The 27439-nt window shown below is 43.9% G+C and overlaps 1 protein-coding gene across 1 annotated transcript in view; it reads right to left on the bottom strand.

The window, feature by feature from the left end:
- Window positions 1-208: 208 nt before the first annotated feature.
- PRDX5 (peroxiredoxin 5) overlaps window positions 209-27439 on the bottom strand; it is a 37646-nt gene continuing 10415 nt past the window's right edge. The window contains exons 2-6 of the mRNA XM_078660505.1: window positions 15296-15436; window positions 11771-11902; window positions 5214-5252; window positions 4514-4575; window positions 209-1620 (exon numbers count right to left, since the gene is read on the bottom strand). Of these exons, the coding sequence (XP_078516631.1) occupies window positions 1515-1620; window positions 4514-4575; window positions 5214-5252; window positions 11771-11902; window positions 15296-15436 (480 nt within the window). The 3' untranslated portion in view covers window positions 209-1514. The remainder of the gene's footprint in view (window positions 1621-4513; window positions 4576-5213; window positions 5253-11770; window positions 11903-15295; window positions 15437-27439) is intronic.

Genomic DNA, 27439 nt, shown 5'->3' on the forward strand with positions numbered 1-27439 from the left:
AGCTCAAAAGTTACTCGTTGGAGAAATCTGTTCTACAACATTCCTCCTGCAGCTGCTCATTCACGCAGTCCTTTGGGCTACACACCTTCTGATTTCAGAGCGGTCCTTAGTTCTACACATACTCCTCGCCACCCTCATACACGTTCTCAGGTCACCAAGAACCACCATAAAAAAAAATTACAAAAATAAATAACACACAGAAAGCAAATTGTATAGTGCCATTTCCAGTTTATTGCAGAGCAAATAAAATCCGACATACTCTTTCAAATTTGACTTTATAAAGTACTCTTTTCCGCCACAACAAAGTGCCACAGGGGAGCTAGAAGACTGGGGCTGGCTGCAAATCATTCACTTCCTGTGTTAGTGCAACATACAACCCTGCCCATCCGCATCAACTCGTCCTACAGCAGTCTCAACATATAGTTAAAGGCCTACGACTGTGCCAAGTCTCTCTCCGACCTACACCATAAGACAGAGATTATGGCAATGAGGGCAGCATCTGAACTCAATTAACTATCTAAACCAGAACAAAGCAAACGCAGATACAGAGGACCCCCATTCAGTTTTTAAGCGTCAGAAATCATGCATAAAATATTTCGTCATCAAAACAGAGTGGTACGAGTTGCCCCATCACCACCAGGCTACTAGCAACAAGGTCCCATTCTAGTGGAATTAACTTGTACACATAGCTTTCTGTCCAAATGAGAAAATTACATCTAAGTGTACACTTTGTGCCTGTATTTGACCCCCCCCCCCCCCCCGCCCCAATTGGCTCGCATCTATAAGTGCTTTGTTTTGAAAAACTGAACATACTGCAAGAATTACCATTTTATCTGAAGAACCATAAAGGTGCGCTGTTTCGACACTGCACCAACCGTTCAATAATGGCCCACCCTGGATGCTGCTACTAGCTCTCCAAGCAGTTGAACGCATGATCCAACCGCCCTGTTGTGTGTCTAGATCTTCAGATGCTTCAAAGGCTGGGATGAGCCCAGTGCCAGTGTCAGGCGCCAAACAGGATCCTCGTTAAATACATAAGTAAAATGCTCAACACCTGTGGCCCACAGAGAATCCCATACTGGCTGAAATCCCAGATTCTTCATGGCATTATGGGAGGGGCACCAAAAGGTCCTGAATGATCTGGTTACACTACCCTTTTAGTAATACAACAGTTGTCATTCTGGAGGTCAATGTTGCCCCGCTGGTAGCCGGCACCAGTTTCACTTACAAATTTTGACTGCAATTAACGAGGAAGGTTGTTGGTCAGCAAGGAGAGTCTGGTTACATAGTCTTGGAGCAGTAAAACTGTTCAATGCCCTCAGCTGCAGCACGGTAGGACGAGAGAAGCAAACCGTTGAAAAGGACAAGGATGCTGGTGGAGAAACATTATAAAAGCGGAGGACTCGGGGGGGAAAGGTGGGGGGAGAAGAGGGAAGGATGGTAACACAAGCAAGCACAACCAGCTACACTCTAGGCTGCACAGTGGTGAGGAGTAAAGGTTTGCTAACAACCACTCAGAGCTGAGACACAATATTGTTGGCCAGGCTGCAGCTCAAGCCGGTGCCATCTTCTTCAACGTTGATAGACTTCACGATGCAATTATCAATGACCATAGAGAACCTAGGAAAGAGCAAAGAGGAAAAGAGACCATTAATTACAAACAGTCTCAGATAAGGGGCTTACGCTCTAAGTAGGCCCTTGTTGTTGTTCTACTTGGGCACATCATTTAGGACACGTAAAGCAAGTCTGCACCTTGCTTGTGCTTGGTAAGAAAGCATAGGGGCTTAAGCAGGACATGCAAAACTTAAGCCTGCAGGCAGACCCGGATTCTTTTATTATTAACTGTGCGATTACTTAAAATCTTTACAGTACAAAACACATGAACAGCAACCCCCCCCCTCCCAACCACCCTTCTCACAGGGACAACCCGGTATTCAGCTTTAAAATTGCACCATGGCTACATGGGCTTCATTTACTGCTTAATGTCCATTTAAAACTTACATTTAAAAAGGAGTTAAAATATTGGGTCACCACCCTGTCACATTTTTTCTCCTGTAGGGATCAATGGTTATATAAAAATCCAACAGGGTCATTCCCTCCGTGATGTTAATTGTCATTAATAAAAGTTCTTAGCGTGCCCCCTGGTGGGCCCCAATTTCACTTTAGGATTCCAGTGTCCGTGCAAAAAACCACTGAGTTTGGTGACGACTGACAGGGTTCGGGCAACAGATGATTTTCGTTACAGAATGACAGGGACCCTGAAATCTGTGGCCTTTTGATAGGAATCAAGTACAATTCTAATTTGATGGGTAAACTTGCCAACTCTGGCAAGTAAGCAAGTGGTGGTTTCTGAGAAGCACCATTCCAAGGCCTCACTGCAAGTTCTGAGGCCCATGTCCCCTAGGACCAGGCCCAGCAAACGACTAGGACGACGATTACTGGCCAGCTTTGGGCAGCAGCATAAGAGATGTAGCCATGATTCTCTGCGATAATTGCATAACCGGCAGGAGCTGATGTCTGTACGTGCCCATTTTGGGTTGAAAACCAAAATCTTGAGTGGCGTGAACCACAAGTACAGAATTTTCTTTCTTGCTTGGGCTGAGAGAGTCTCGCAAATATGGTTGAGCTACCCCAGGAGTATATGACTTATTCAGGGCCGGTGTGAGAGTTGTACCGGAGTGATGATCGATCAAGTGCAGACGAGCTAGTCTGGACTTGGCGCTTCATAGCTTTGGCCCAGGCAGAGTAAGGAATTTTGTGAAGGGGCATGCTCTTTGCCTCGATTTTCAGTTGGTCTATTGCTTGATCCAACTTTGAGCGCCATGGGGAACCCTCTGCCCTGAAAATTAATTTTAGGACATTTAAGATTTTTTTTTAGGGGCTTTCAGTACTCCGATGTAATATTTTATTAGGTCCCCCTGTAGTGCCTAGTCCGGTCTGTTCAGTCCTATTTCCAGCCTTAACCTGGGGTTCCTTGCTGGTCTGGGAGCTTGTAGCACTGTCTTGTAAGCTTTTAAATGGGCAGCATTGATGACTTTCTCAAGTGCTCCTGAGGAGGCTAAGTGACCTGAAGTGATTGCTGGAGTTAGTTTTGCCCAGATACAGTCAGCATGGGTTCTATAGATGGACTTACAAGGCGATGGCTTAGATGTCTGAGTGACAGAATTGTTTTGTTAATTCTCGGTGTTAACTCCTTTATGTGTTTGCTTCTGTGGCCCTCTCCTTTACCCATATACCCCCCCTCTCCCCAGTAATTTTAGGATGTAGCGGTCCTGAATCTGTGCTCATCCAGAGACCATGTTGCATGGTTTTTGTGAGGGTATTTATCGAAGATTACTATCCTGATCTTGCTCTCATTGATCTGTAGACTATTTTCCTTGTTGTACACTGCAAGACTATTTAATGCTCTTAGGAGCCCCCACCCTAGTGTGGTCCATGACCACTGTATCATCCACATACTGGAGAGTTCCCGAGGCGAACTTCCCCAATCTCAGTGGTACTAGGCTGGCGCCTTTCAAGTGGCCCAAAGTCTGCAGCTTATAAGTTAAATAGTAGGGGGGCCAAGTTAAATAGTAGGGGGGCCAAAACACATCCCTGCTTTAGCCCGGTGTTAGTTTGGATTCTTGGTGTTACCATTGTTTGACTTAATTTGACCCGGACCCATGTCCCCTTGTAGAGGGCTTTTATTGCTTTTAGCAGGGTTTCCGGGATCCCCCAAGATTCAAGTTTTACCCATAACAGTCTTTGGATGACTGTCGAAGGCCGTGGAGTAGTCTATGAAGCAGCAAAACAGGGGCAGGTTATTATTCAATACGTCTTGCTGCGAGAGGTAAGAGCGCTACGATATTGTCCATGGTGGAACTATTTGCCCTGAAGACAGTCTGAAAAGGCGGGAGGATACCACTCTTTTCTCCACAATGCCAACAACCACCTGCCACACAGGAGTGTTAATATAACCCCCCCCCCCCCCCCCTTCAATGGCATATCATAGTGGGACTTTTGCATTTACAATCCAATGTGAATAAGCTTTTAGCATACACACTAGAGGAAAACAAAATGCAGGTGTCCACCTACTGCCAATTAGATAACCATCCCAGTGTGATCATACTGCTTTAGCGGAAAATTGTAAGAGAAAAAAAAAATGCAGCACAGCAGCCCAAGATACCATTAATTCTGGTCCAAAATCAAGTATACATTACTTTTGGACTCAAACATTTGGCATTCACAAAACTTATGTTTTTATGGTTAAGTAATCATGCTAGTTTATTTAGGATTATCAGCCGTATATAAATTTGAAAGATTCCTCCTCATATTTTGACCCCATTTTAATTAACTGAATTTAGACTTTCAGAGCAAGTATGTCCATTTTTCGTCCTAGAAAAGCATCATACTCTCAAGAAAGGACTATAATGCTGTTGGTGTGGGGGCGGAAGGCAAGTTTATTTACTGGCTCCCATGGCCTCTCGGTAAACACCATAGTCACTTTTACTTCCAAAAGCCTAATAATGCTTACCTCTTGCATCGCTGGTTTCCAAAGAGAGGCACAAGCTTTGTATCCAGAAGCAGACCTGCTGCCTACAAAAAAAATATATAAAAACAATTTTAAAAAAAATACATTCAACTCAGCAGTTTTTCGACCCACCGTTAGCAGGAGTCGCTGTATCAGTACTGTTTGCCTGTGCATCATCCCCAGAAAAAGTATCAACAGCATTCATAGCCCTTCCCCTATTGGAGGGGCCATTACCACTCTCTCCCCAGCTGGTGTGTTATCTCAGCAGCACTCCCAATACCTTGCCAGAAAGTACCATTAAAAAAATAATACCAGGCTTTCCTTCTACAGGAGCTGTACTCTTAGCAACTTGGGACCCTTTCTCAGAAGAGGTCACTCTGCCTAACAGAACTGCTTGGCTCTGCCTCCCGAGGAATGGGAATGCTTCTGCAGCAAACCTATGCACTGCCAATAGATACCTCTGTCGGAGCTGATTTTGCTCACCCTCCCCAGGAGCTCTTACTTCAGCAGCACTCGCAGCCCTTGCCAAAAGGTACCATAGTAAGACCAAGACTGGCCAGTTTCTCTTCACAGCTGTCGCACCAGCAGGGTCCACTTCCTGATCCTTTAACCCTCACCCCCATCATAAACATGTCAGGAAAGAGGGCAGTGGGTGAGAAGACAGAGTAAGGCAATGAAGGGCTGAGTACTTGAAGTTTCATACCTTTGGGAAGGCCCCAGTGGGATCAGCCAGCATCCGCACCTGTGGGAAAGAAAAGAAACCAGCGATTACACCAAGACTCCTCAAGGCGAAGGTCCAAGTAGGCGAAAAGACTCCTGTGGGCACAGCAGAAGTGCAAGCCAGGCCTCAGGACCTAGGCTGGGTGTAGGAGGTGAACTGACCACCATAGCCCACAAACTAGTGAGCTGCCACAAATTAAATCTACCTGGAGAACACTCCAAAGCCTAGGCAGTGTAGGCATATATTAAAGACCAACGTTGTGTTCTTACAGGAAAGAAATAAGAACAAAATAAACAAGCTAAAGTCTCTCAAATGGGATGAGAGAGAGCACCGCCGGGAACACTGACCCGACGAGCCTTCAACAGGAAACTTTTACCATCATCTCATCGATCTTAATTTGTGACGGCTATGACACACCCAAGTACCTAGCCCACAATCTCACTATCTCAGGAGGTATCTGCTCTCTCAGGATCTAAAGAGTACAAGTTATCTTCAGCTCAAACACCTCGATTCAGTAAAAAGAATAAGGCCTATGGCTGCAATTTCTCAACCAAAACTCTCTACCACTGATAATTGATCGAACCCATCGCCAATCACAAAAAAAAAAAAAAGTATGGATTTGATTATACATTCCCCACGTGATGATCATATCCAGGGAAGACAGCAGGACAGCCAGACTCACTGGGGAAACTCTTGCCACACTCACAGTGGCCTCGCTGACAATCCGTGAGAAGAGTTCAAGGACGAAGAGCCTTTTGTGGTACTTACCTGGGTCATAATATCGACAAGATTGTTGGTTGAGTTGGTACATATTTCACATGATGGAACGGATGTTTTGTCTTTTTACAGCATTCTGACACCTTCACTTCATAAAACTCTCAAAATAAAATTGCTCTTTATAGGACTCAAAGCATTTTAGGATTTTGCAGAGCTCCTACCCAACGCACAACCTATTTCTGGAACCCTAAATAAGCTGGAGGGCTGCTACTGCGCAATCTTAGCTTCTCAGGGACTGGTTTGTTCATATTTGTGTGCGTTTATGCGCATGAATAAGGCGCCTTAGAGACGGGGTCCCTTAGAGACGGGGTGCTTTATCGCATTTTGATAAAAATGATTTCAAAATGAATATTAGGGCATGTTATCGTTAGCGTATAAAATATGTTTAAGTACTTCTAGAAAACTTTATAAGGAAGCTAAAATAATCGATGTGCCGTTTAAAACAAGAACATTAAAAAAAGGTGCAAACACTCATAGAACATTACAATAAAATGGGGGAGGAAAGGCGTGAAAAGACAGGTCTAATAGAATGCTTTGTGTCACAGTGGAGGAGGGATGGTGGTGCGAGAGGGAGGCATGGGTGTTTATTGGGACTGGTTTCTGTCTTTTGATTACACTTGAGCTGATCCACTTCACTGTGCGGTCTCTCATTTCACAGAAACATTTTGTTCCGTCAGAGGCACCCGATGCCTAGACCAGTAGCAGATCAAAGGTGCGACGGGACGCATTGCACGGTTTGATTGGTTAACACGAGTCAGAATCAGTTGAACAGAAGGGGCTTGCACAAGTTTACACGGTGTCCGCAGCCGATCTAGGGCTGAACGAGCTGAGGGGGCAGGAAAAACCAACTCTGGCTACGTCACACCGGGCCAGCACTCGAGGCGGCGCTAGAATGAGGCAGAGAGAAAAGGAGGCACATGCGAGAGGTCAAAGCTGGGGTCAGACCGAGGCGCACTAAGAATACAACACTAAATCATGGATGGACGCGAGTGGAGGTGAGTGGTCTGACGTCACACAGGGAGGTAGCATGAGATAGAGGCTTAAAGGCACAGGGCGAGACGGGCAAAAAACACAGTTGATGGACAGAATGTAGAACAATGTCATATATTCACCCCAGTACAAGGATCTGGGCCTACATCCATCGTTTTTTTGCACTCCACACCACCCTGGGTTAGACACTGGCTATATGCAAATCAGCTCTGACCCTGTGCCTCATGGGAACAGTCCAGTCCGAACTACCAAGCCATGTCTTTCCCAGACCGGAATCAAGAATCCAAGGACCGGTTTCTGGCGATCAGCCTTCATTCAGCCTGGATAGCTTGACTCCAGTGGTGTGGAGAGCCTGGGACTCACGTCTGAGCATACCCAGCCCACTCGGGGGTGAAAATTGCAAAAAACAGTTGGACAGAATGTCCGAACTACCAAGCCATGTCTTTCCCAGACCGGAATCAAGCATATAGCCAGTGTCTAACCCAGGGTGGTGTGGAGTGCAAAAAAACGATGGATTTAGGCCCAGATCCTTGTACTGGGGTGAATGTATGACATTGTTCTACATTCTGTCCATCAACTGTGTTCTTTGCAATTTTCACCCCGAGTGGGCTGGGGATGCTCAGACGTGAGTCCCAGGCTCTCCACACCACTGGAGTCAAGCTATCCAGGCTGATGAAGGCTGATAGCCAGAAACCGGTCCTTGGATGCTTGATTCCGGTCTGGGAAAGACATGGCTTGTTAGTTCGGACTGGACTGTTCCCATGAGGCACAGGGTCAGAGCTAATTTGCATATAACCAGTGTCTAACCCAGGGTGGTGTGGAGTGCAAAAAAACGATGGATTTAGGCCCAGATCCTTGTACTGGGGTGAATGTATGACATTGTTCTACATTCTGTCCATCAACTGTGTTTTTTGCAACAGTTGAGACGGGCCTTGTATGAGAGACAGGGCCTTGCATGAGATCACCTATGCAGTCAGGGGGGGCACACAAATGCAGACTGAGGCACAGGGAAGAACCGGGAAGCAAAGCAGTGGTAACTAACAGCCATGCTTGAGTTCAGAAGGCAAATGCTGTGCTTTAAAGACAGAGGTGAAATGTCAGGCTTTGTTTCTGATATTTGTTTATTCGTTTAACATGAAGGTTGGGGTTGACCTTTGTTCTTTGACTGCTAAGTGAGAGGATTTTGTAAAACGAACTGGATCAATCTTGCCGGAGCACAGTAAGCGTGAAAGATAAGACTGTATGATGCCATGTATTCCAATCCAAAACGGAGTAGAAGAAGGACCCCACATATAGTTCAAAATATATCAGTAGTTAAGAAAGCACAATTTATACTTTTTATAATTCTGAGATGTGGTGGAAACAAACATTTCATAGGGTGGAAACAAATCAAGACACTTGTGACATGAAAATAATAATTATTCACTGAAAGCAATTTTCACACGTTGATTGTGCTCCATATACTTTTATCAGTAAAACTACATGTCTGCAAATTTAGTTGCCATTTGAATGTGTGGTCTGTAAATGAGTGAGCAATGACACAATCACTTAGTAATAGATTTGCAGCATTGTGCTCCAAAATGCACCAGGCTGCATACCATACCCTTGCCACTCTCCTGCTGAACGGGTGGAGCTTCTTTGCTTTTTCAATGACGCTTGGATTTTCCACAATCCCTAGGATGTGGGTGAAGTAACAATGATGGCAGCACCCCCACTCTGAACATTATTCCAGCACCACTAGAAACCAAGGCACAGGGAGGTGAAAGTGATCTGCCCTCTTAGCTCACTCACCAGCTGAGAGTGGGCAGTGGCACTGGGAATGGAAGAGACTGGCCTGCGGTCACACACTAGTCAGTCAAAAGGCGCTCTGTAAAACTGGGGCAGAGGGAGAGGTCTTAGCTTAGTCTTAGGAATGGAGAGGAGAGGACAAGAAGGCCTGTCTTTTTGACCACTACTTCCAAGTTCACTATGTGGAGCTGAGCCATTGACAGAGCCGTGCACATACGCCCAAGGCCCGAGTTGTCACAGGCCTTGGCAGTGTCTGGTACGTCTGCTGCTCTGTGCCACCTGAAAAGAAGCCGGCATGAGCCGGCCCTGCCAGGGAGTCAAGGAAACCAAACACAGCAGGTACAGGAGAGAGGAGGAGGGGCACGTTCTCAGATGATGAAAGGCTGAGGAAACCAGATATATGCAGAGGACACCTGTGCTGACACAAAACAGAAGAGACGCCAGTGAGGGTGTAAGAGGCAGGGGACATGTAAAGGACAAGGGAATGAGAGAGATAGAAACCAGCATGGTCAAAGCCAATAGTCCTCACTAATGCAAGAGTTATTAACTTTGCCAATGTGTTTTAGCCATGTTGTACTCCATTGTGGCGGTTTTTCAGCATGGCTAAATGTTTGGAGCATAGAGGAGAGTGTCGCTCAGTGGCATAGAGTTTTAGATTAGCTGTAGAGTAGAGTAGAGTCGTGGCAGAGAGTGCAATAGAGTGCCGTGGCGCAGCGCGGAACAGAGTGGCACAGCGCGGAACAGAGTGGCGCAGCGCCTCAGAGTAGACTGGAGTGGAGTATGGTAGAACACTGCCATTTCAGACAACACATTTCAATTAAAATGAAAATTACATTTCCACAGACATGCAGTTTCACTGATAAATTGGAAGATTATGCCACGGACCAAAATGTGAATGAGCTCTTACCCATTTAAAAAAAAAAAAAAAAAAAAAAAAAAAAAAAAAAAGAGAAAAACACACACACTAAGAAAGAGGGTATGTGATGATGTATGCTACGATTTTGCAAGTTGATAGGGTCTCATGAAAAATATTTAAGATGATGCAAACTTTTAGCTCTTTGTTCTGTCCAATCTCTATCACTCTGGAGTGTCTGTGAAGTATCACTGCCACCTGGCTTAAGGGGAATGCAGTCAGGACACTAAGGGATGAGACTGGCTGCAAAGTTGGGATTAGAGTGAAGTGCTGCAATAGTGGAGATGGCGCATTGTATGCGTGAATTGTTGATATGCCTTGGTAGCTTACCAATTTGATGTGACCCGTGCGGCATGTGGTCGACAGATGCATGCACGTTTTGTTATGAAAGTAGTTTGTGCAGCATTTCTGCTTCTATTGGGAGTGGTGCTAGTTGAGTGAGGTACTACTGGAGTTACGGTGCATGCTTGGGTGCGACCAGGTTTTGGAGAGTGCATATTTGAACAGTAGTGTATAGTTATGAAGGAGAGGTAAGCAGCATTGCGCAACTCCCTGCCAGTAGATTGGCATATGGCACAGTTGCGATTCAGGTTGAGAGGTGCACGTTGTGGATAGGATAGGACAACCAGTGCCTGTCAGTTGGTATTGTAAATGTAAATTTAAAGCTACGGAGTTTCTGTAATGTGCATCACTGTATAGCGCCTGGTGATCTAGAAGGTGCATGGCTGCCTAGTTTTGGTTGTCTGAAGGCATGTTCCTTTTGGCTGAAAATCAGCCTTGATGAGTGGAACGATGTGTTGGCAGCATGCATGCAGGTGCCTGCCACTCCTGGTAATGTCTGGGAATGCCCATGGTAATGGGTCATCCGGGGTGAAGCGGACAGCTTACTGTAAATGATTTGATCGGTGTGCACTAGTTGAAGAAGGTTATTTGTCGAGTGTGAGGTTTCTTAGATATGTACCATGGTGGATAATTGAGTGAATGCGACGGTTCAATCGGAGTACACGCAAGACTTGTTGGTTATCTCCCATGGTGATTTGAGGTACTGGTTCTAGTCGGAGGGCTTTCAACTAATTGTCTGATTACATACGCTTTTTTTGTGTTTCCCAATGTATAGGAAAGTGAACTCATTTTGTACCCTCCAGTTGTACTTCCTTTGGAAGTAGTGCGTCTCACACAGACCAAGTGCCTGTAGCAGAACTTCAATAACAGTTTGTATTCTCAGAAATGGATTTAGAAGTCTTCAATCCTCTGTTCTTGCAGCACTTTTGCATCAAAGGCATTGTACTTCATCACACAGAATGCTGCATGACCTGTAATGGCCTCCCTTGGGAAGAGAGGTACAAGGAGACTGGGAAACTCATTCATAGATGCGTCCTGACTTCTCGGAGCCCAGTTGTCTAATGTCCTTTTCTCCTACGATCTGAGGAAAGGAGATACTCGGTTACACTTCCTTCCTGCATCCTTTGATGCGCAATGCTCAACTTACTCACCTTGGTTTTGTTTTTTTGCATTTCTAGATGCTTAGTAGTTTAGAAAAGGCTGTAGCGTAGTAGGTTAGGACTATAAGAACTTCCTAAAGGTGGGCTGGCATGGGATAGATGGAAGAGAAAGCCAATTCTGCTTTGTTTTTAAGAGCTCTGGAGTGATCAACTCTTCTGAGCGCCCAGACCTAAATAAGAACCCAGAATGGGCTCTGTATGCTGCAAGGTTTTATTAACCGCATGCGTGTGGCACATTTTCCCGCTGTGCGCTGAGTTTTTGAAAAACCCGCGGTTCATGACGAGCTCAGCTCGTCATGAGCGTACGAGAGGTGTACCTCATGACGAGCTGAGCTCGTCATCAGCATCGAAGGGGTTAAAGAAGTTCCGCCCAACACGTTTTTTGGACCTTGAACACAATCCAAAATGTCTACATAATGTAGTCATTTTTTTCACTAGAACTTGCCACTTTGTTTCACCTTTAAAAACATTACTCTTTTCAGACCTTATTTTTCTCCTTCGTTGCTATTCTGCAACACATTTCGATTGTAAGAGGCACATATTATGTAGAGCACTTATGTCACACTCACCTTGCCTTCAGAATGATGTGCCTTGCCCCATTCAGTCATCACGAAGACGTCATTGACAGAGATGCAGGCGATGACGGCAATGCCCTTCCCCTTCAACTCTTCAGCTTTCTCCACGTAACCAGGAAGGTGGGTCTAGTCCATTGGGTAGAAGGAGGAAAGGGTAAGTTAAGATGGAAAAATAGAAATCAGAGATTTTCCTACCTCTCACAGGTTCATAAGAAGGGCTTCAGTACCAGCAAATGCATTAGGGCCACACTCATTCACTCCACTGCCAATCAATTGCTTCCACATTCCTCAACCTGGCATCAGCCCCACCTGCCTTAGAGCATCAGACAAGAAAGTAAAAGGACGCAGTCTGTCCAGGTAAAGCTTTATTAAGATTGAATGAGCTCTTTAGAGCTCTTAACGATCGTGGCCCGGCTTTCTTAAGGCACGGAATCAGACGATCTCTTGCTACGAGGGATTTAAGATCCAACCACCTTGGACTTATGTTTTGCCCTCGTTTTCGTCTGGCCCGAACAGGCGGTAGAGCATTCGTCGTGGCCACTTCTAGACTGTGGAATGCTCTGCCAGTAGAACTTAGACTCCTGTCATCCGAGGCTGTTTTTCGCAGTAAACTTAAAACCTGGTTTTTCTCTCAGATTTAACCGGCAGGAACTCTCTACTGAACCTTCTGGGACCTCACTTGCTGTTAGCGCCGGGACACCCCCGTTGGGGGTAGCTGTTATGCGCTTTACAAATGACTAAATAAATAAATAAATAAATCTAGCAGGGCGAATCAGAAAGGGCAACCGCCACCGACGGGCTACCATTGATCCTTCAGCTGGAGATTGTCCCCATGGAAATCCCAACATTCCCTACCCATGGAAATCCCAACCCTCCATGGATTAAGACCCAACACATCCTCCCTCTTAGAACATTAAACAGCAACGTTCATGTTAAATGAGAACATGGACAATGGGGATACTATGACACATTAGTTTAAAACAAAATATCACAAAAAGAAAACTAAATAAATTACAAAAAAAAAAAAAGACACTACTGGAAACTCTATGAACAGTAGTGCACACCTGACCAGAGTGCCAAAAACCAGTAAGAAGAACTCTATAAAACATGTGCACGCCTGACTTAAAGATACAAAAAGTCTTGACAAACAAGACTAGGACTAGAATGGAATATTCATGACAGTAGCAGAACAATGCACGTCCTTAACATATATATGAGATTTGCAAACAGATTAAATATTCATGACACTAACATGGCAATGCACTTCATTAACTTAAAACATAATCATGAAATTTGTTCGGCAACTCCCTTCTCTGTGAAACCCTAGCACCCCTTCATTATCAATTTCATCATTCACCACACCTCACGCTCTCCTCAATCAAATATCACACCCCACATCATGTGCAATCGATATCTTGCCTTAATTTCTCCATTTACCATCTTCTAATCTCACCACACTCTCCCTCATTTCCAAAACATTCTTAGGTACTGAAAAGCTAGACTCCCCTGGAGTAAAATTCTTGAATTCTTAATCCTCACATAATCTCAAACTGACACCTTAACCTTCTTCCACATGTAATCCATAGTGTTTTGCACGTGTGGGTTCATATTCCATTCTCGTCGCCACTAAAAGGATGCGGTATGTCCAGGTAAAACTTTATTAAAATTAAATGTATATAGTAGGATGAATCAAACCGCCACCGACCAGCTCCAACTGATCCTTCAGCAGGAGATTCTATCCCCTTGGAAACCCCCAACATTCCCTACCCATGGAAACCCCAACACTTCATGAAGTAAGACCCAACACAAAGTTGGGGGTAAATGTTAATCTCCGCTCTACCCTGCATAGACCACTGACTCAGATAGCAGGGAGGAGTAAAGATGGCTACCTCGATCTGGTTGCAGGTGATTATCAAATTGCGACATGTAAGCCACTAGAACAAGCATCCCAATTCTACACGCAAACCATTGCTTCATTTCCAGATTAAAGGGAGCAAGGGTGGCTACCCCACTCGTTCAGAGAAGTGTGGGCATTGTTTGCACATGAACCAGCAAACATTCCCTAAAGACATATGGTAGATAAAAACAACCACAACGTTCTCGGACCTATGGGGGTAAATAAGCAGGAGAAAAGCAACTCACAGCACAACCATTTCCTGTACATATGGGAGCTATAGCTTTACCATGGGCCAGTGAACGGTAAAGTCGGACTTTCATTCATAATACTGCAGTGCCCATGAAGGGATTTGAAGTAATTAGCTGATAATGGGTATTAGGGCAACTAGAGACAAAAGAGAGCTGGAGGAGACATGGCAGCCAGCAGTGCCAAAACATGAACGTTTGTGACGGTTAGTCCCATTACAAATCTTTCAAGGAAGGAAATAAAAAAAAATCACGTAATGAGAAAACAAGTTACTAAAAGACGCCGCTAAGAGGAACAGGAAAAGCAGAATAAATTCACTGGATTAACAGGGTGGAGTCGGTTGCAGATTACTGGAACCCGTGGGCATAGAGGAAAAGACTGGCTTTCGACACTCTCCTGGGCTGTTATGAAATACTTTGAGAACGGTTTCCTGGTTCTGTAAAGCATCTCCTACAGTCTGGAAGCACTTTGCTATCTCAAGGTGAGACGAAACTGCTTCTGTGCCACAACCTCACCCAGTCCTCCCCACCCCCTCCCCGAGAGGTTTTCATAATTTATAAACGGTGAGACCTGCCTGACTGGAAGACACTACTTTACGGATAAAGTAGACACGCCTGGTACGCAGTGCCAGGTACAAATTATTTCTTCATTTGTTTACTCTTGCATTTATATTGCGCATACCTAGGGCAGTGCTGGGGAAGCACCAAAAATATATACAGTAGCACAAAGCAGCAACTGTGTGTCTATCGAGCACGAACAATAAAACATCTGAGAAAGGGGAGCCAATCGGATTGGAAGTTGGGGTCTCCCCCTTTCTCAATCTGTGTGCCCAGTAGTGAACTGGGTGAACTGCCTGCCATATAAGTCAGCACGCTGTCGATTTTGGGAGGGCATTTTCACCAAAAGTGCATGCAGAGTGGGCCATCATGTCATGCAGACCACTTAGCATCCTTTTTTGTATTTCAGGAAAAATCACCTTTAAGTCAGGATTTGATCGTGACCCAGGCAGGATAAAAGAATGGCAAAGAGTCACCCCCTAAGTAGGGCAGACCTAGTGACATTCAGAAGCCTGTGGCCTGGAAGTGGATGGACTTGAAGGTTCCTGATGACAGAACCAGCTAAGGCACCAGAACTAAACAAGACAGCTTTCCATCACTAAATGATAACTAACCACCGATTTGGTAGAACGTGAAATCAATTGGTTTACATCTCATGTTCTCACCAAACCCTAAATGATTGCCGTGGTCACCAGAGAGGGTCTCAGAAACCACTGTTAGACTAGCGCTCACACATGCTGCCAACTTACAAGGCCCAAGAATAACAAACTCAGCATTCATCACAACACTCCGTGACAGACACACAAGGACCGCACTCACCTTGGAGCAGCCAGGGGTGAAAGCTCCAGGCACGCCAAAGAGGATTCCCTTTTTGCCCTTGAAAAATTCTGCCACGCTGACTTTGTTGCCCGGCTCGCCCTCGTAGACCTCTACATCAGGCACCGAATCTCCAACCTGCAACTGAAGGGAAAAGTGTGAGTTATGGGGATGTGGCTCCACTCATGGGGGGGGGGGGGGGGGGGGGAATAATAGACCTACAATCCACAGGTAAAATGTTACTCTTACTTCAGTGCTCTTTCATTTGCAGAACATCATCACACAGGCAAAGATAATTCACACCAGCCCTCCGGTGTGTTGGGTGATGCCTTACTGCCAAGAAGAGACCACCCTGGCCCTACTGACATGCAGAGTAGAGAGCAGTGGTAGGCAGAGGATTTAGCTGGGGAAAATTAGCAGGGGCATCAATTGCTTTGAAAGAGGTAGCAAGGGGGGCAGATGGGTGTGGTGGAGGGCAAGGCTGGCATTATGACAGATGATGGGGCAGGAAGCACAAAGGAGTCAACTGAGTGGAGGTGGTGGCCCTGCGCAGAGGCAGGGTTGGGGCAGACAGTTGGCAAACACTTAATATTCTGAAGCAACCCCACTTTCTGGGAAACCTCGGGTGCTGCACAGTATATGGAAATAACTCTTGCACCCTCCTTCCTAGAGTCCATTGTCACATACCCATGAAAAAGCATATTGGAGTAAGGCATATCCTTTGGCAGAGAAGCTGCCAGATTAAGTACTAACACTATGCAATCTCTCTGTGTGTGTATATATATATATATATATATATATATATATATATATATATAAATAAATAAACAAACTAGTGTGGGCTTTACTGCTAAATTGTGATGTTCATGTCACATATTGGGAACTGCAAGAACCCCAGACAATTTCTGAAGAAATACTTTCTATTGCTGTGCTAAACACAAAGCTTACAATGTTGCTAATGAGTGAAATGCCATATACCTCATTGCAACCAAGCAACAAGAGGTTGCCGGGCATTTGAGCCCAGACATAGGAGTGGGAGAAGACAAGCAAGTGGATGGAGGTGGTTAGAGCGGTGGCAGGTGGAGAAAAACTAATATTAGTCGGTGACTAAACTCTACCTTCATAATTTGAGGGTCGAACAAACTGGCCCACTGCCTTTCTTTAGCTTTTAACAATTTAGCCGTTCTTTTGGCTTGCAGCAGTCTGCTTCATATTTTAACAGAAGTGAAAGGTATGGCGACTGGATTAACCATGGATTACATTTTATTTATTTTAATGGAGAAGACTATCATGGTTTATACATAGGTTTCAATGGCCAGATTTGTGAGGAACCTCCAATTGATCCACTTACAGGGGTAGCTGGAGAACCCGAGAAACTATTTATACGAGAGGAGGCAGAAACACAGAAGATATTAGGACTGACTCACAACTTACCATTGTACTGCAGAAGGTCAACTACATTCCAGGCAAACCAGAAAAACACAAACCATTAATTCACCTTTTGGTCTAAGGGCCAAAACAATGATAACAGCAATAGTGGGTGAAAACCCTGGTAATCGCCCACTGCTAGGCAGCCGTATCATATTGCTGGATCATTTTTTCAGGAGTCTAATTACTGAAACCTGCAAGAGGTGTTCGTATATTAGCCACAAGGCAGTCTGCTACCACTCCACAAATGTCTACTTCTGGTATGAGTGGTGTAAAATTCATAATAACCATGACACGTAGATTAGGTTCGGTAAGAAGGTTTATTAGAACATTGGAATGTTGGGAGCTCCATTGAAAACAATGGAGTGCTCCGGGCTTATAATGGCTGGTATAAGCCTGGAGCTCCAACATGCCAATGTTTCTTTGTTCACAGCTCTGGCTGTGAACAAAGGCTTCAGGGAGCCCGAGGGGATTCCAATCCCCTGACGCTCCCAAAAGGCTTTGTTTTTTTGTTAGAACATTCTGTCCTCTAGTGACAGAATGTTCTAATAGCCTTATAGCCCTTCGTAGATGGGCTATACCGCTATTAAAGTCCCTCTCCCTTGTTAAAGGCCCTCGCCTTCGGCTCGGGGCCTTTAACGCTGGAGAGGGCCATTAATAGCCAGTATAGCCCTCTACGGCGGGCTGTAAGGCTATATTAATGCAAGAGAATACCACAAGTGGGGCGAAGGAGATTGACAGCTAGGAGGACCGAGGGAAAATTAATATGATTTTAGCAGCTTAACATAGTCAGTGAAATGGAAAAGGAGGCACTATTCTCGGGAAACCAACAAGAAGTCGAAGCTGCCCACATCGAAGCTGCTCACCACAAAAAGGAACTTTTGTTGGTTAGAAGATCACACTCTCCCAAACTAGAAAGTAATGGCCACATTACCTCTTCCAGAGAGGAGAGTCCGGAGAAATTCACAAAGCTTATTTCTCTGGGGATATCCAGACAACACTTTAGTAAAAGAAGAGCGTGTGACTCGGAGTCCCACATTAGATATGTGAATTCTAGAAGCGTGCTAGAGAGGGGTGACTCTTGTTTGTGGTAATGACTTATGTCATGTACGGTTGTGTGAGGCAATTCGGTATACAGCATGGATAACCCAGAAAAAAAATGGAGCATATGTATTCCGCAAAACAGATTAAACAAAATGTTATGAGAAACTCTAGACTAGATTTATCGACCTGTTCAAACCAAAAGAAACAGACGACCATGCAAAGTCCTTTACAACAAACCAGCATAAAAAAGGTACTATTAGATGACAATCCTCCAAGGTCTTCAGCCTGACAATACGATAACAAATTTAACCAGCCCCTCAAGATTGAACAAAAAACGTAATTCTAAAAGGTGAGGATTGTCACACTGTATCAGGAAGCCATGACAGTCCTTCACCACCGTTTGTGCCTCTGATGCCCTGCTGGGTATACTCAAGGATCAGATTCCCTAACAAAATAATTAGGGTTTAATTTTATGGCAAAGATTACAAACAACCATAGCAAACACTTGGAGCCCCTTCGGAGACAATTTGCAGGTAAAGGGACTTAGGAAAACAAGCATTAGTAAAGCAAATTGGTGTTATGGTTATCAAAACGTGGTTGGTAGTAGTTTGGCAAATCTGTGTGTTGCCTACAGGTGTCCCATAAAGAACGGCCCATAATGAAGCAACATCTTGGATACAACAGTATGGAAGATGGGCGTTGTACCCCTCTGCTGAACAGACTACAGTGGCAGAGTTAACTGTACTCGTCAAAAAGGGTGTTAAGGAGCCAGAAGATGAAGATTGCATTGTAAGTGTTGAACTTAAGATGCACAAAAGAGCTACTACATAGTTTATACATTTGACAAATGTGGCAGTATTTTTCGTTGCAGTTTAAATCAGTGTATTGCACATCTCTAATTTGTGAACAAAAAAAACTGCAAATCCATGACCATGGTATCGCAGTAATATTGAAAAACAAATGGATAGGCAAGGGTGGTGATTAGTGAATAGCTTGATGTCTTAATGATAGGCTAGTCATCAAAACAGCAAGCACTCCCTAAGCAATAAAATCAATAAATTAGCATGTTGTTGTGCAAGCAATGGAGTCACATCAAGGAGCAGACACTGACTGGCCATGAGAAAAAAAAATAAGAAAAAAAAAATAATGCCAATGGCTGGCCCTATGCCCTCTCTGCATTTCTTATTGTACTTTGTGGAAGAACTGGCGACATGAGGTATTAGCTGAATCAGTGTATCGAAAGATGTAACAAGTATTGGCTATGCAGATATGTCAAGATTTTGATTGCAGTGTCAAGCGAGACCTAAAATTCCATGTACATTAATGACGCCTCCTATCTGCGCTGCTGCTAGACAAAAATGCTGCACAATCTCTCGTTATCTAGACATTTTAAGGGGCAAACGTGCCATTGTAATGCGATTAAAGTCAAGCTCAGGAAGCTGGAAAAAAGTGATCATAGCCGTTTAAAGGGTGAGCACTTTTTTGTGGAAGCACACAACTTCTGCCCAATCAAAACATGTACACCAAGATACCAAGATGTGGGCAGAGTCAAAAGCAATCTACTTACTGGTGGTACTCACATAATGGTCTGGCAACAGCTGTGCTGTCAAGCCAGACCATAAAACGCAACCAGGGCTTACAAAGATGAAGCAGACCTTTTCTGCAAGCCATCAGCAGAGGTATGTGAAAAGCAGACCCTCCGATATAGCACACCTACAGAAGGGACTGTATGAAAGCAGTATATTCACTTCATGTTGCTGTACTGGAGCGGAGCTTTTACTCTTATGATAGCAGGAGATGTGAATTTACCTTTCACACTATGCAAGAAAAAAGCTTAGACATGATCCTTTAGAAAGGTATGGATTTAATACAACTGACAACACGGACAATCTACCACATAAGAATTCATAACAGAGTTAACTGATGTCTGTCCAGAGTAGATGCAGACACTGGTGCATCACATTATAAATTCTACATTCACAGAGAGGTGTTAATGGGCAACTTATAAATCTGTACAGAACTATGTGAATGTTTAGCGACAAAACATAGAAATGTGGATATGAGGTTGACATGGTAAACTACCCATGCATAAAAGAGGTATAATTATCGCTCACCAGAATTGGTCTCAACAAGTTCAAGTAGGTTGGGAACAATTTAGATATCCCACAGTTCTTTGTAATATTTGCTGGTGTTTGTGAATTAAAGCAAATGAATGCCACCATTAGTTTAGACGCCTAGACATTCTTCTAACTTATGACACACTGAAGTCACTGACCCTCTTCCTCTGCCACCAGAACAATACATTGATGCAATTAATAAATCCTGCTTGGTGAACCATAACTTAATGGCCACCACACTGTTCTTCGGTGAAGGTTTGGATTCACGGTCAAACCTTTGTGCCTGAATATATCCCAATTGCATGCCAAATATCAGCCAATGGGATCTGAAGGTTATACATCTGCTTACCAAAAAAAAAAAAAAACCACACACACACAAAGCTGAGGTGGACATTCGTTCAGGAGAGAAATATTTATGACAACTTGGGTATGTGTTAAGGTGCAGGATGAGAGGCCAAAGTGACATGCGGCTTTAAGGCACGATCCACTTAAGTCAAGCAGTAAGCAGAGGAAAATTAAATACGAGTAAGCCAACCAGAGAGTGACTTCAGCTTAGACCATTGTACAGTTCAGGACTTTTGTGGATATGGCATCCCGTTACTTAAAGTTTATTTCACAACATATCGCATTTATGGCGAAACACTCAAATCTTGCACATGCCCAACATAAAAAGGCAGAATTCACATGGAAGTGAACAGATGCGTTCAAAGAAGTTACTGTGTGTTCTGCTTTGCCCAGAGCATTCTAAGAAACCAATTAGCGAAGCCTCTGATGTATGTTTCGGCTAAGTGCATTAGAAGAGAAAAGTTAATATTGTTTTCGAAGTGGTTAATAGGCAGGAAAGTCAGTTATGGCACTGTGTAATGTAAATATTTAGCAATAGGTTGAAAATTATTAACACCATCTCCCTTCTACTGTAGGGCAAAATTCATTTGACAGGTTGTCCCCATTTGCTTGTGGCAGCTAAAAAGTAATAATCAAACCACTAACAAATTTACTATAGAGGCAACATTCATGGGTTAAGATAATGGTACTGCAAGACTGTCTTTGACACAAGGATGGTAACAGTTTTTAAAACATTTTTTTTTAAAAAGGTGGGCTATATAGGCCGGTAGTCCACCAGGAAGTCACTAGCTGTCAGTCTAAATTATTATTAGATGGCACATCACACTACACATCCCTTTCGTCCAGGGACTGCTTGTGTAATGAAGGGGAGAGCAGCTGTTCCTGTGTTTTGCACAACAGAAGAACATAACAACAGCACAGAGACCAAGATGCACATGCGCCAAGAAAATACACCACACAAGATAAAGCCAAATCGCATGGCTGCTTAACAAAGTCAAGATTTAATTCAACTGTTGGGGGCTCTAAATATAGGTGGGGTAATGTAGCCACCTTAAAGCTTTGGTACCCGATAAATTGTATGATCTCTGTTTCAATTAACCAAGTTATCACCACTTTTGGGGTTCGTATTCTTGTTTAAATCAGTCAAATGAACTTTGTCCTTTTGATTTGGATGATCCACTTTCTCCCTCACATAAAGCCCTCGGCATAGAGAACAGCAGAAGATTCTTTTTATTATGTTGTGAGAAGCTAAATCAAAAAGGGGGATGACCCAAGGTGAACTGGATAAGGGTGGGAGAAACACTGGAGAATGGAACAAAGAAAAGCTAAAAAGTCTCTTCCTTAAACTACCAAGAGACCTGAAGGAAGCCTAAAAAAATTCTAGGAAAATTCAGAAAATCAATTGGGTTGATATGAATGCCTTGACAAGAAAGTGAAATCATCTTTTAAAGAACAGAAGGAGATTAATGTTATGTTATGTTAGGTAGTCTTGTATAGTGCAAGAATCACCGTGGGGCATCTCGGCGCTTAACTCAGAGTAACACCTGGGGGGTGGGGGGGGTGGAGGGGGGGTTGAACAACTAGGCAAAAGGACGTCTTAGTACAGAAGAGCATTAAGATGTTTCCTTAAAGCTCGGTAGGATGTCATTTCTCGTAGCGCCTTTGGAAGACTGTTCCAATATTTAGGGGCCAGGTAGGAAAAGGCCATACTCCCCGATCTACGACGTTTAATTCGAGATACATGGAGTAGTTGTAGCGTGCTGGATCTCAACGGGCGGATTGGAACATGGTTTTTCAATTTCTTTTGAAGGTATATTGGGCCTTGTCCCTGAAGAGCGATGAAGGTCAGGCAACAGACTTTAAAAAAAGATCTTTAACTGGTAGCCAATGCAGAGTTCTCAGCAGTGGCAACGAAGGGGAACCCGCCGGTTGGTTCAGGACCAGCATGGCTGCCGTATTCTGGATAACCTGCAGTTTATTCCTGCAAGTTACTCCAACCTTGGCCAGTAGGGCATTCCCATAGTCTAAACGGCTAATGATGGTGCCTTGAGTCAGCGTTCTACGATGTTCCATGGGAATAAAGGGGTGGATTTTTCGCAGCAGTCTTAACCTAAAATAACAGACCCCAGAGATCGAGGTTATGTGATCATGCATTGAAAGGGCGTGGTTCAGCTTGATGCCGAGGTTGCTGACACTCGATTTTGGCGTGGGAGGGGGGGCCCGATTGCATCAGCCACCAATCCTCGGACCAGGCTGCTGCCGCCTTCCCCAGCAACATGACTTCAGTCTTACTCGGGTTCAGCTGTAGACAGTTGTTGGCCATCCAATTTGATATCTCCAGCATACCTGTGCTAAACCCGAGTCTGTCAGCCTCCAGGTTAGGGCCGATGTTGAACAGCAGCTGGGTATCATCGGCGTACGACACCGTTTCGAACCCCAGGGCTTCAACCGCCTTAGCCAGTGGTGCCATATAGCTGTTATAAAGGGTAGGGCTAAGGCAGGAGCCCTGGGGGACGCCCTTGTCTAATGATGTTTTTTTAGACTGATAGGAACCCATGGTGACCGTTTGGTGTCTGTCCGTTAGAAAATTCTGCAGCCATTTAAGAGCTAAGCCCTGAATGCCGGCAGAACTTAACCTCTCCGCGAGCCTGGCATGAGAGATGGTATCTAATCTAGTGTTTCAGAAAAATAAACCTCAGACCTTTCCACTGGAGCAATACCCCAGGATGGAACCAGGCATTGGCAAAAATGTGTATTCAAGGGCAAAAAAAAAAAAAAAAAAAAATCAAATGGGGGGGGGAGGCAGCATCAATGCAGACAGACATAAATGCAGACAGACTATCGTGAGAATGAGGAGTTAAAGAAAGGAAGAAAAGTCAGTTTCTGATATTGAGACATGCAGGAAAACTTGTAAATTGATTAAGACTAATAGAAAAGTATAGTCAAAGCAAGAGTTAGGGTGGCAGTTGGGAGAATAAACAGATTTCGTTATAGAAAACAGAAAGCCAAAAAGAGGAAATAAAATAAAAAGAAACGAAAGTAGGGTTTATTGAGCAAATTGATATCCTAATATAAGAGACATGGGCTAGAGAGGATACTGAATTACATAGGGAATTCAAGCCTAATAAAGGGGAAGAAATAAGGAACAAATACATGCATATGTAAAGGGTTATATCTCCTGCTATGTGGAGATGCAATTTTAAGACTGTATTTGGTATAGGTTTAGTGTAAACCTAGCCAAAAGGCACCGATAGCAAAGCTTGATTGAAAAGGTGGCTGGTTTGGTAACTGGGTTCTAAAAGCAGATGTGGGCATTTACTGCATTGTGGTGTAGCATTCTCTAAAGAGGAGTATATTTAACTCTTTCCTTGCAGAGTGTTGAGATCTCATGGATACAGGGATGTTGCTTCTGATCTTGTGTGCACTGATGGAGCTGGTGCGTGGTCTTCTTTCTGCACTTCTTTGTCTCCATTCTGGGGTGTACAAGCCCAACTTATGTCCTTCCAAGAGAAGAAATACGGACGTTGAGAAGCTACTGGTAATAATTAGGGGAAGGTAAGGGATAAAGTTAGCAAACATATATATATAGTAGTAGAAGAAACACGGGCAAAAAAAAAAAAAAAAGTATTTGTGAAACCCATAGGTTTTGTGTTGTCTGCTAATCTCTTGGCTTTGTCAATGCTTATTTAGTTTTGACTTTCTAAATGTTTATAGTTGGGGAGCTGCTGAGACCGTCGTTTACAAAAACTGAATTGTCTGAAGTGAAGCTCCCATGAATTTACCAATGAGAAGCAAGAAAATGAGAATCAAGCTAGCCATTGGTAGGTAATGAGCGGGCTCTGCAAGCCCCTTTTGTGTATAGAATATCTCTCGCAAGTGAGCGCACATGCACTTGCAGCGCATGCACTGCCGCAGGCGAGACCTAAAAAACGTAAATGACAACAAAATGGCTGAAGAGGGTTTGGTTAAAAGTCCTAGTAGTTTATCATACAATTTTAGTAAAATCAAAAAGAACCAGGTTAACGTCAAACCCCCCCCCCCCAAAAAAAAAAGTATGTGTTTAAGTGCATCAGGACGACTGAAGCGAAACAAGGAAAGATTTAAATGTTTTGAAAACATGTATGGTGAAAGTCCAGTATTACACATCTCATACCCATCCGTTCGCAGAACATGCAACTCTAGATCACGTTTCCAGTGCTGGGTTGGAACATGAGCACAGTGCCACAAGGAACACCACCACACCAGCAATTCAGGACTTCACAAGTGCATGCCCAGCCTGGATTCAAAATGAGCCTGACTTTGGTAAGCAGTGAAGTCATTAAACTGCTGATAGTGGAGGGCGCAAGAAGGATTAGTTAAGCACGCCAACCTAGCAGGCTGGGAGAAAGTTAAAAATAAATACATAAACAGGAAGAGCTCCTGGGCACAGTGACTGAAAAGGGATTGGAGTCCGAGGGGATGCAGAGTTCAAAGGTGGTCAGGGATAAATACAACATTACGGCACAATACTAGAAACACTACTTCAATGGCACAAGAGGATGAAGGTTAGGTGAAATGTGTGCAGGACCAGACCGAGGAGGCCCAAGAAAGGGATGGCAAGAGTCACAACATTGGTACAGGGAGCCTTCGTCTGAGCACAGCTGCAGAACATCAATTTCCTTCCTGTTTTATCCCCAGAATCTCAAAGGAAAGAAGGTTTCTTTACCTCCTACTCACTCCGGGGCATTCCACCTTGAATTGCAACCTAAATGTTTCTAGCCAGAGTAAGAAGCTTCAATATTGCCACCCCAAACCTTCCACAGGTCATACTTGGCGCCATGTCAAGCATATTTGCCCTCTTCAACTACTGTTTGTGGGTTCCTCTTTCAAAACTGGCCACGAAGATCCTTGTGGTTTACAGGAGGATCACTCTGGAGATACCGTCCACACATGGTATCAGTCACTGAACTAGTACAACACACCCTTGTACTGGACTCTCTTCTGGGCAGGGGTTTGATCTCCTCTCCAATGGCAGATCAGCGTCACCTGCTGTGATACCCGATAGAACTGGTGCGCAGACTCTTTAAAAGGACATAATAAGTACAAAGTTCTGGCCCAAGGCTAAGAAACATTCATGCTTATTTGGGTCATTGGTGGGAAGCACTCCAAGGTCAAAATAATACAAGCAGCTTTTGAAATTCCAAGCACTCCTAACAGGAGGGGCAGCAAGTTCTTGTGTCAAATCGTTTCCTGGGTTTTCCAGGCAGGAAGGCAGCCTGCCCCATACTATTCAATGAGTTTTGTATATTGGGCCTAGTTAAAATCCCATCACTGCTATGCGTTCTCCCAAGACAACACATTAAAAGAAGTGTATGTTTCAGAACAGTTGCCAGAAACAGGTCTTAAAGGAAAGGAATGTATAACTCACCTCAACGGACTAAACTGCTCTAGCCTGGGTGCAGGGACACAGGAACTAAGGACATGAATCCTGAGATATAGATATATATATACACACACACACGTTTAGAGAGAGGTGGGGTGTAATAGAGATGTAGGATTTTGTGTGGAAGTGGATAATTCCCACCCAGGGTGCAGGTAAAAAGACTGCTTCCCTGTTAGCTGCCAGCCACCCCGGTGTAGTATGAGGGGTGGTACAGGATTGGGTGCATTCTTTTAGAAGCAGCGACTATACTCTGCTGTTGGATACCATCAGAATGGAGGGAGGGGATGCCACCGCTTTTCTAAGCAAATCTAGGATTTGCGCTCTAGAAATAAGCAAAACGTTTTTCCCTAAGCAAGGCAAGTTCAGCTCTCATCCATAGGTGTGAAATGGGGTAAGTCCCATTGAGCATAGTAATAGAGCTGAACTCCACCCTGTGCCTTAAACAATATATAGGCAAGGCACAGGCAACAACCCGGAGAGAGAATCGAAGGTAGAGATAGAAGGAAGTGAAACCCTTAAAGTTATGAAGGATGTTAAAAAAAAAACCTTGCAATTAAATTAGGTTGAATCGCTAAAAGGAGGTACTTCCCCAACTATAAGGAAGCAAAGCAATTAAAGGAAGCTATGTGGGAACGGTGTCTACAAAAGGATTGCGAAAAACAGTTCAGTTTCACAACGGATATGTAACATGATCAGACTAGAAGCGGGAATTCAACGACAATTGAAATGTAATTGCTGTACACTTTACAAAAGCATGAAGGACTAGTCACCCCATGGGGAGAGCGGTTCGAGAACTGCAGATGCTTTTGGAAACATACTTTATGATTGAGACAAGAGGCTTTTAGGGATTCTAGCTGAACCCATTAATGTAAGAGTGGGGAATGTAATGCGGAAGAAGCATTAATAGTTTTAGAGGTGACCAGATACATGAACTGCAACTACACATCTGGCAACTGAAATGGGAACTAAAGCTTTAGCCGTCACAAAATGATTCTGTGTGTACGTCCTAGTATCAGCTTTTGAAGACAGATTTTAGAAAGAGAGCTCTATTCAATTACTAAAGTCTGCACAGTATCAATACAGATTTACATATGGCTTGTCTCCGTCTAGACTGGCATAGTGGGTAAAAACAATGGACTGGAATGTGCCACAAGGGATTGCCATTAGCCTAGATGAATTCAAGCAATTCTTCTAACACTTTACTGTTTTTTTAGGGCATCAATTTCTGCTACAGAAATTTGTGCTGGGACAGTCTGGCTAGCAATGGACTACTCAGAGATAAGCGAGCCAGCGAATTGGAGGGGAGAGCTGCGCCAGCGCCAAGCCAAGAGTCTGGCTTGGCTATTAGAGTACGTGTAGAGTCCTGAAAATGTTTGCTATGTAAATCATACAACAAACCATGTAAAATGTGATAAAGTCTCTTAAAATTCAAAAAGTATTTCTTTAACGCTGGAAGCTTTCATAGTTATATTTCATATTATAGCACCGAGGAAGTACTTATTAAAAGTAATGGTTTCTAATCATGAACTTGGAATCATTCCCGCCTCAGTCTCAACATGACAGTGCCATTAGTGAACATTTGCCTAATATTACCGTTTTAGCGGGGAAGCCACCATTTGGCCAGGTTTTCTAGTTCCACTTTGTACAAATTAGCCACTAAATGGGTATTGGTCTCGCTTTTTATGTAAATATTTAGTTTTTACCTCCTTGTATGTTTTACTGCAGTTTTTATACAGCACGCACTCAACTTTTAGACAGAGAGGTTGAGTGATTTGCCCAGAATTGCAGGAT

Source organism: Lissotriton helveticus, chromosome 9, assembly GCF_964261635.1.
Source record: "Lissotriton helveticus chromosome 9, aLisHel1.1, whole genome shotgun sequence".
Lineage (NCBI taxonomy): Eukaryota > Metazoa > Chordata > Amphibia > Caudata > Salamandridae > Lissotriton > Lissotriton helveticus.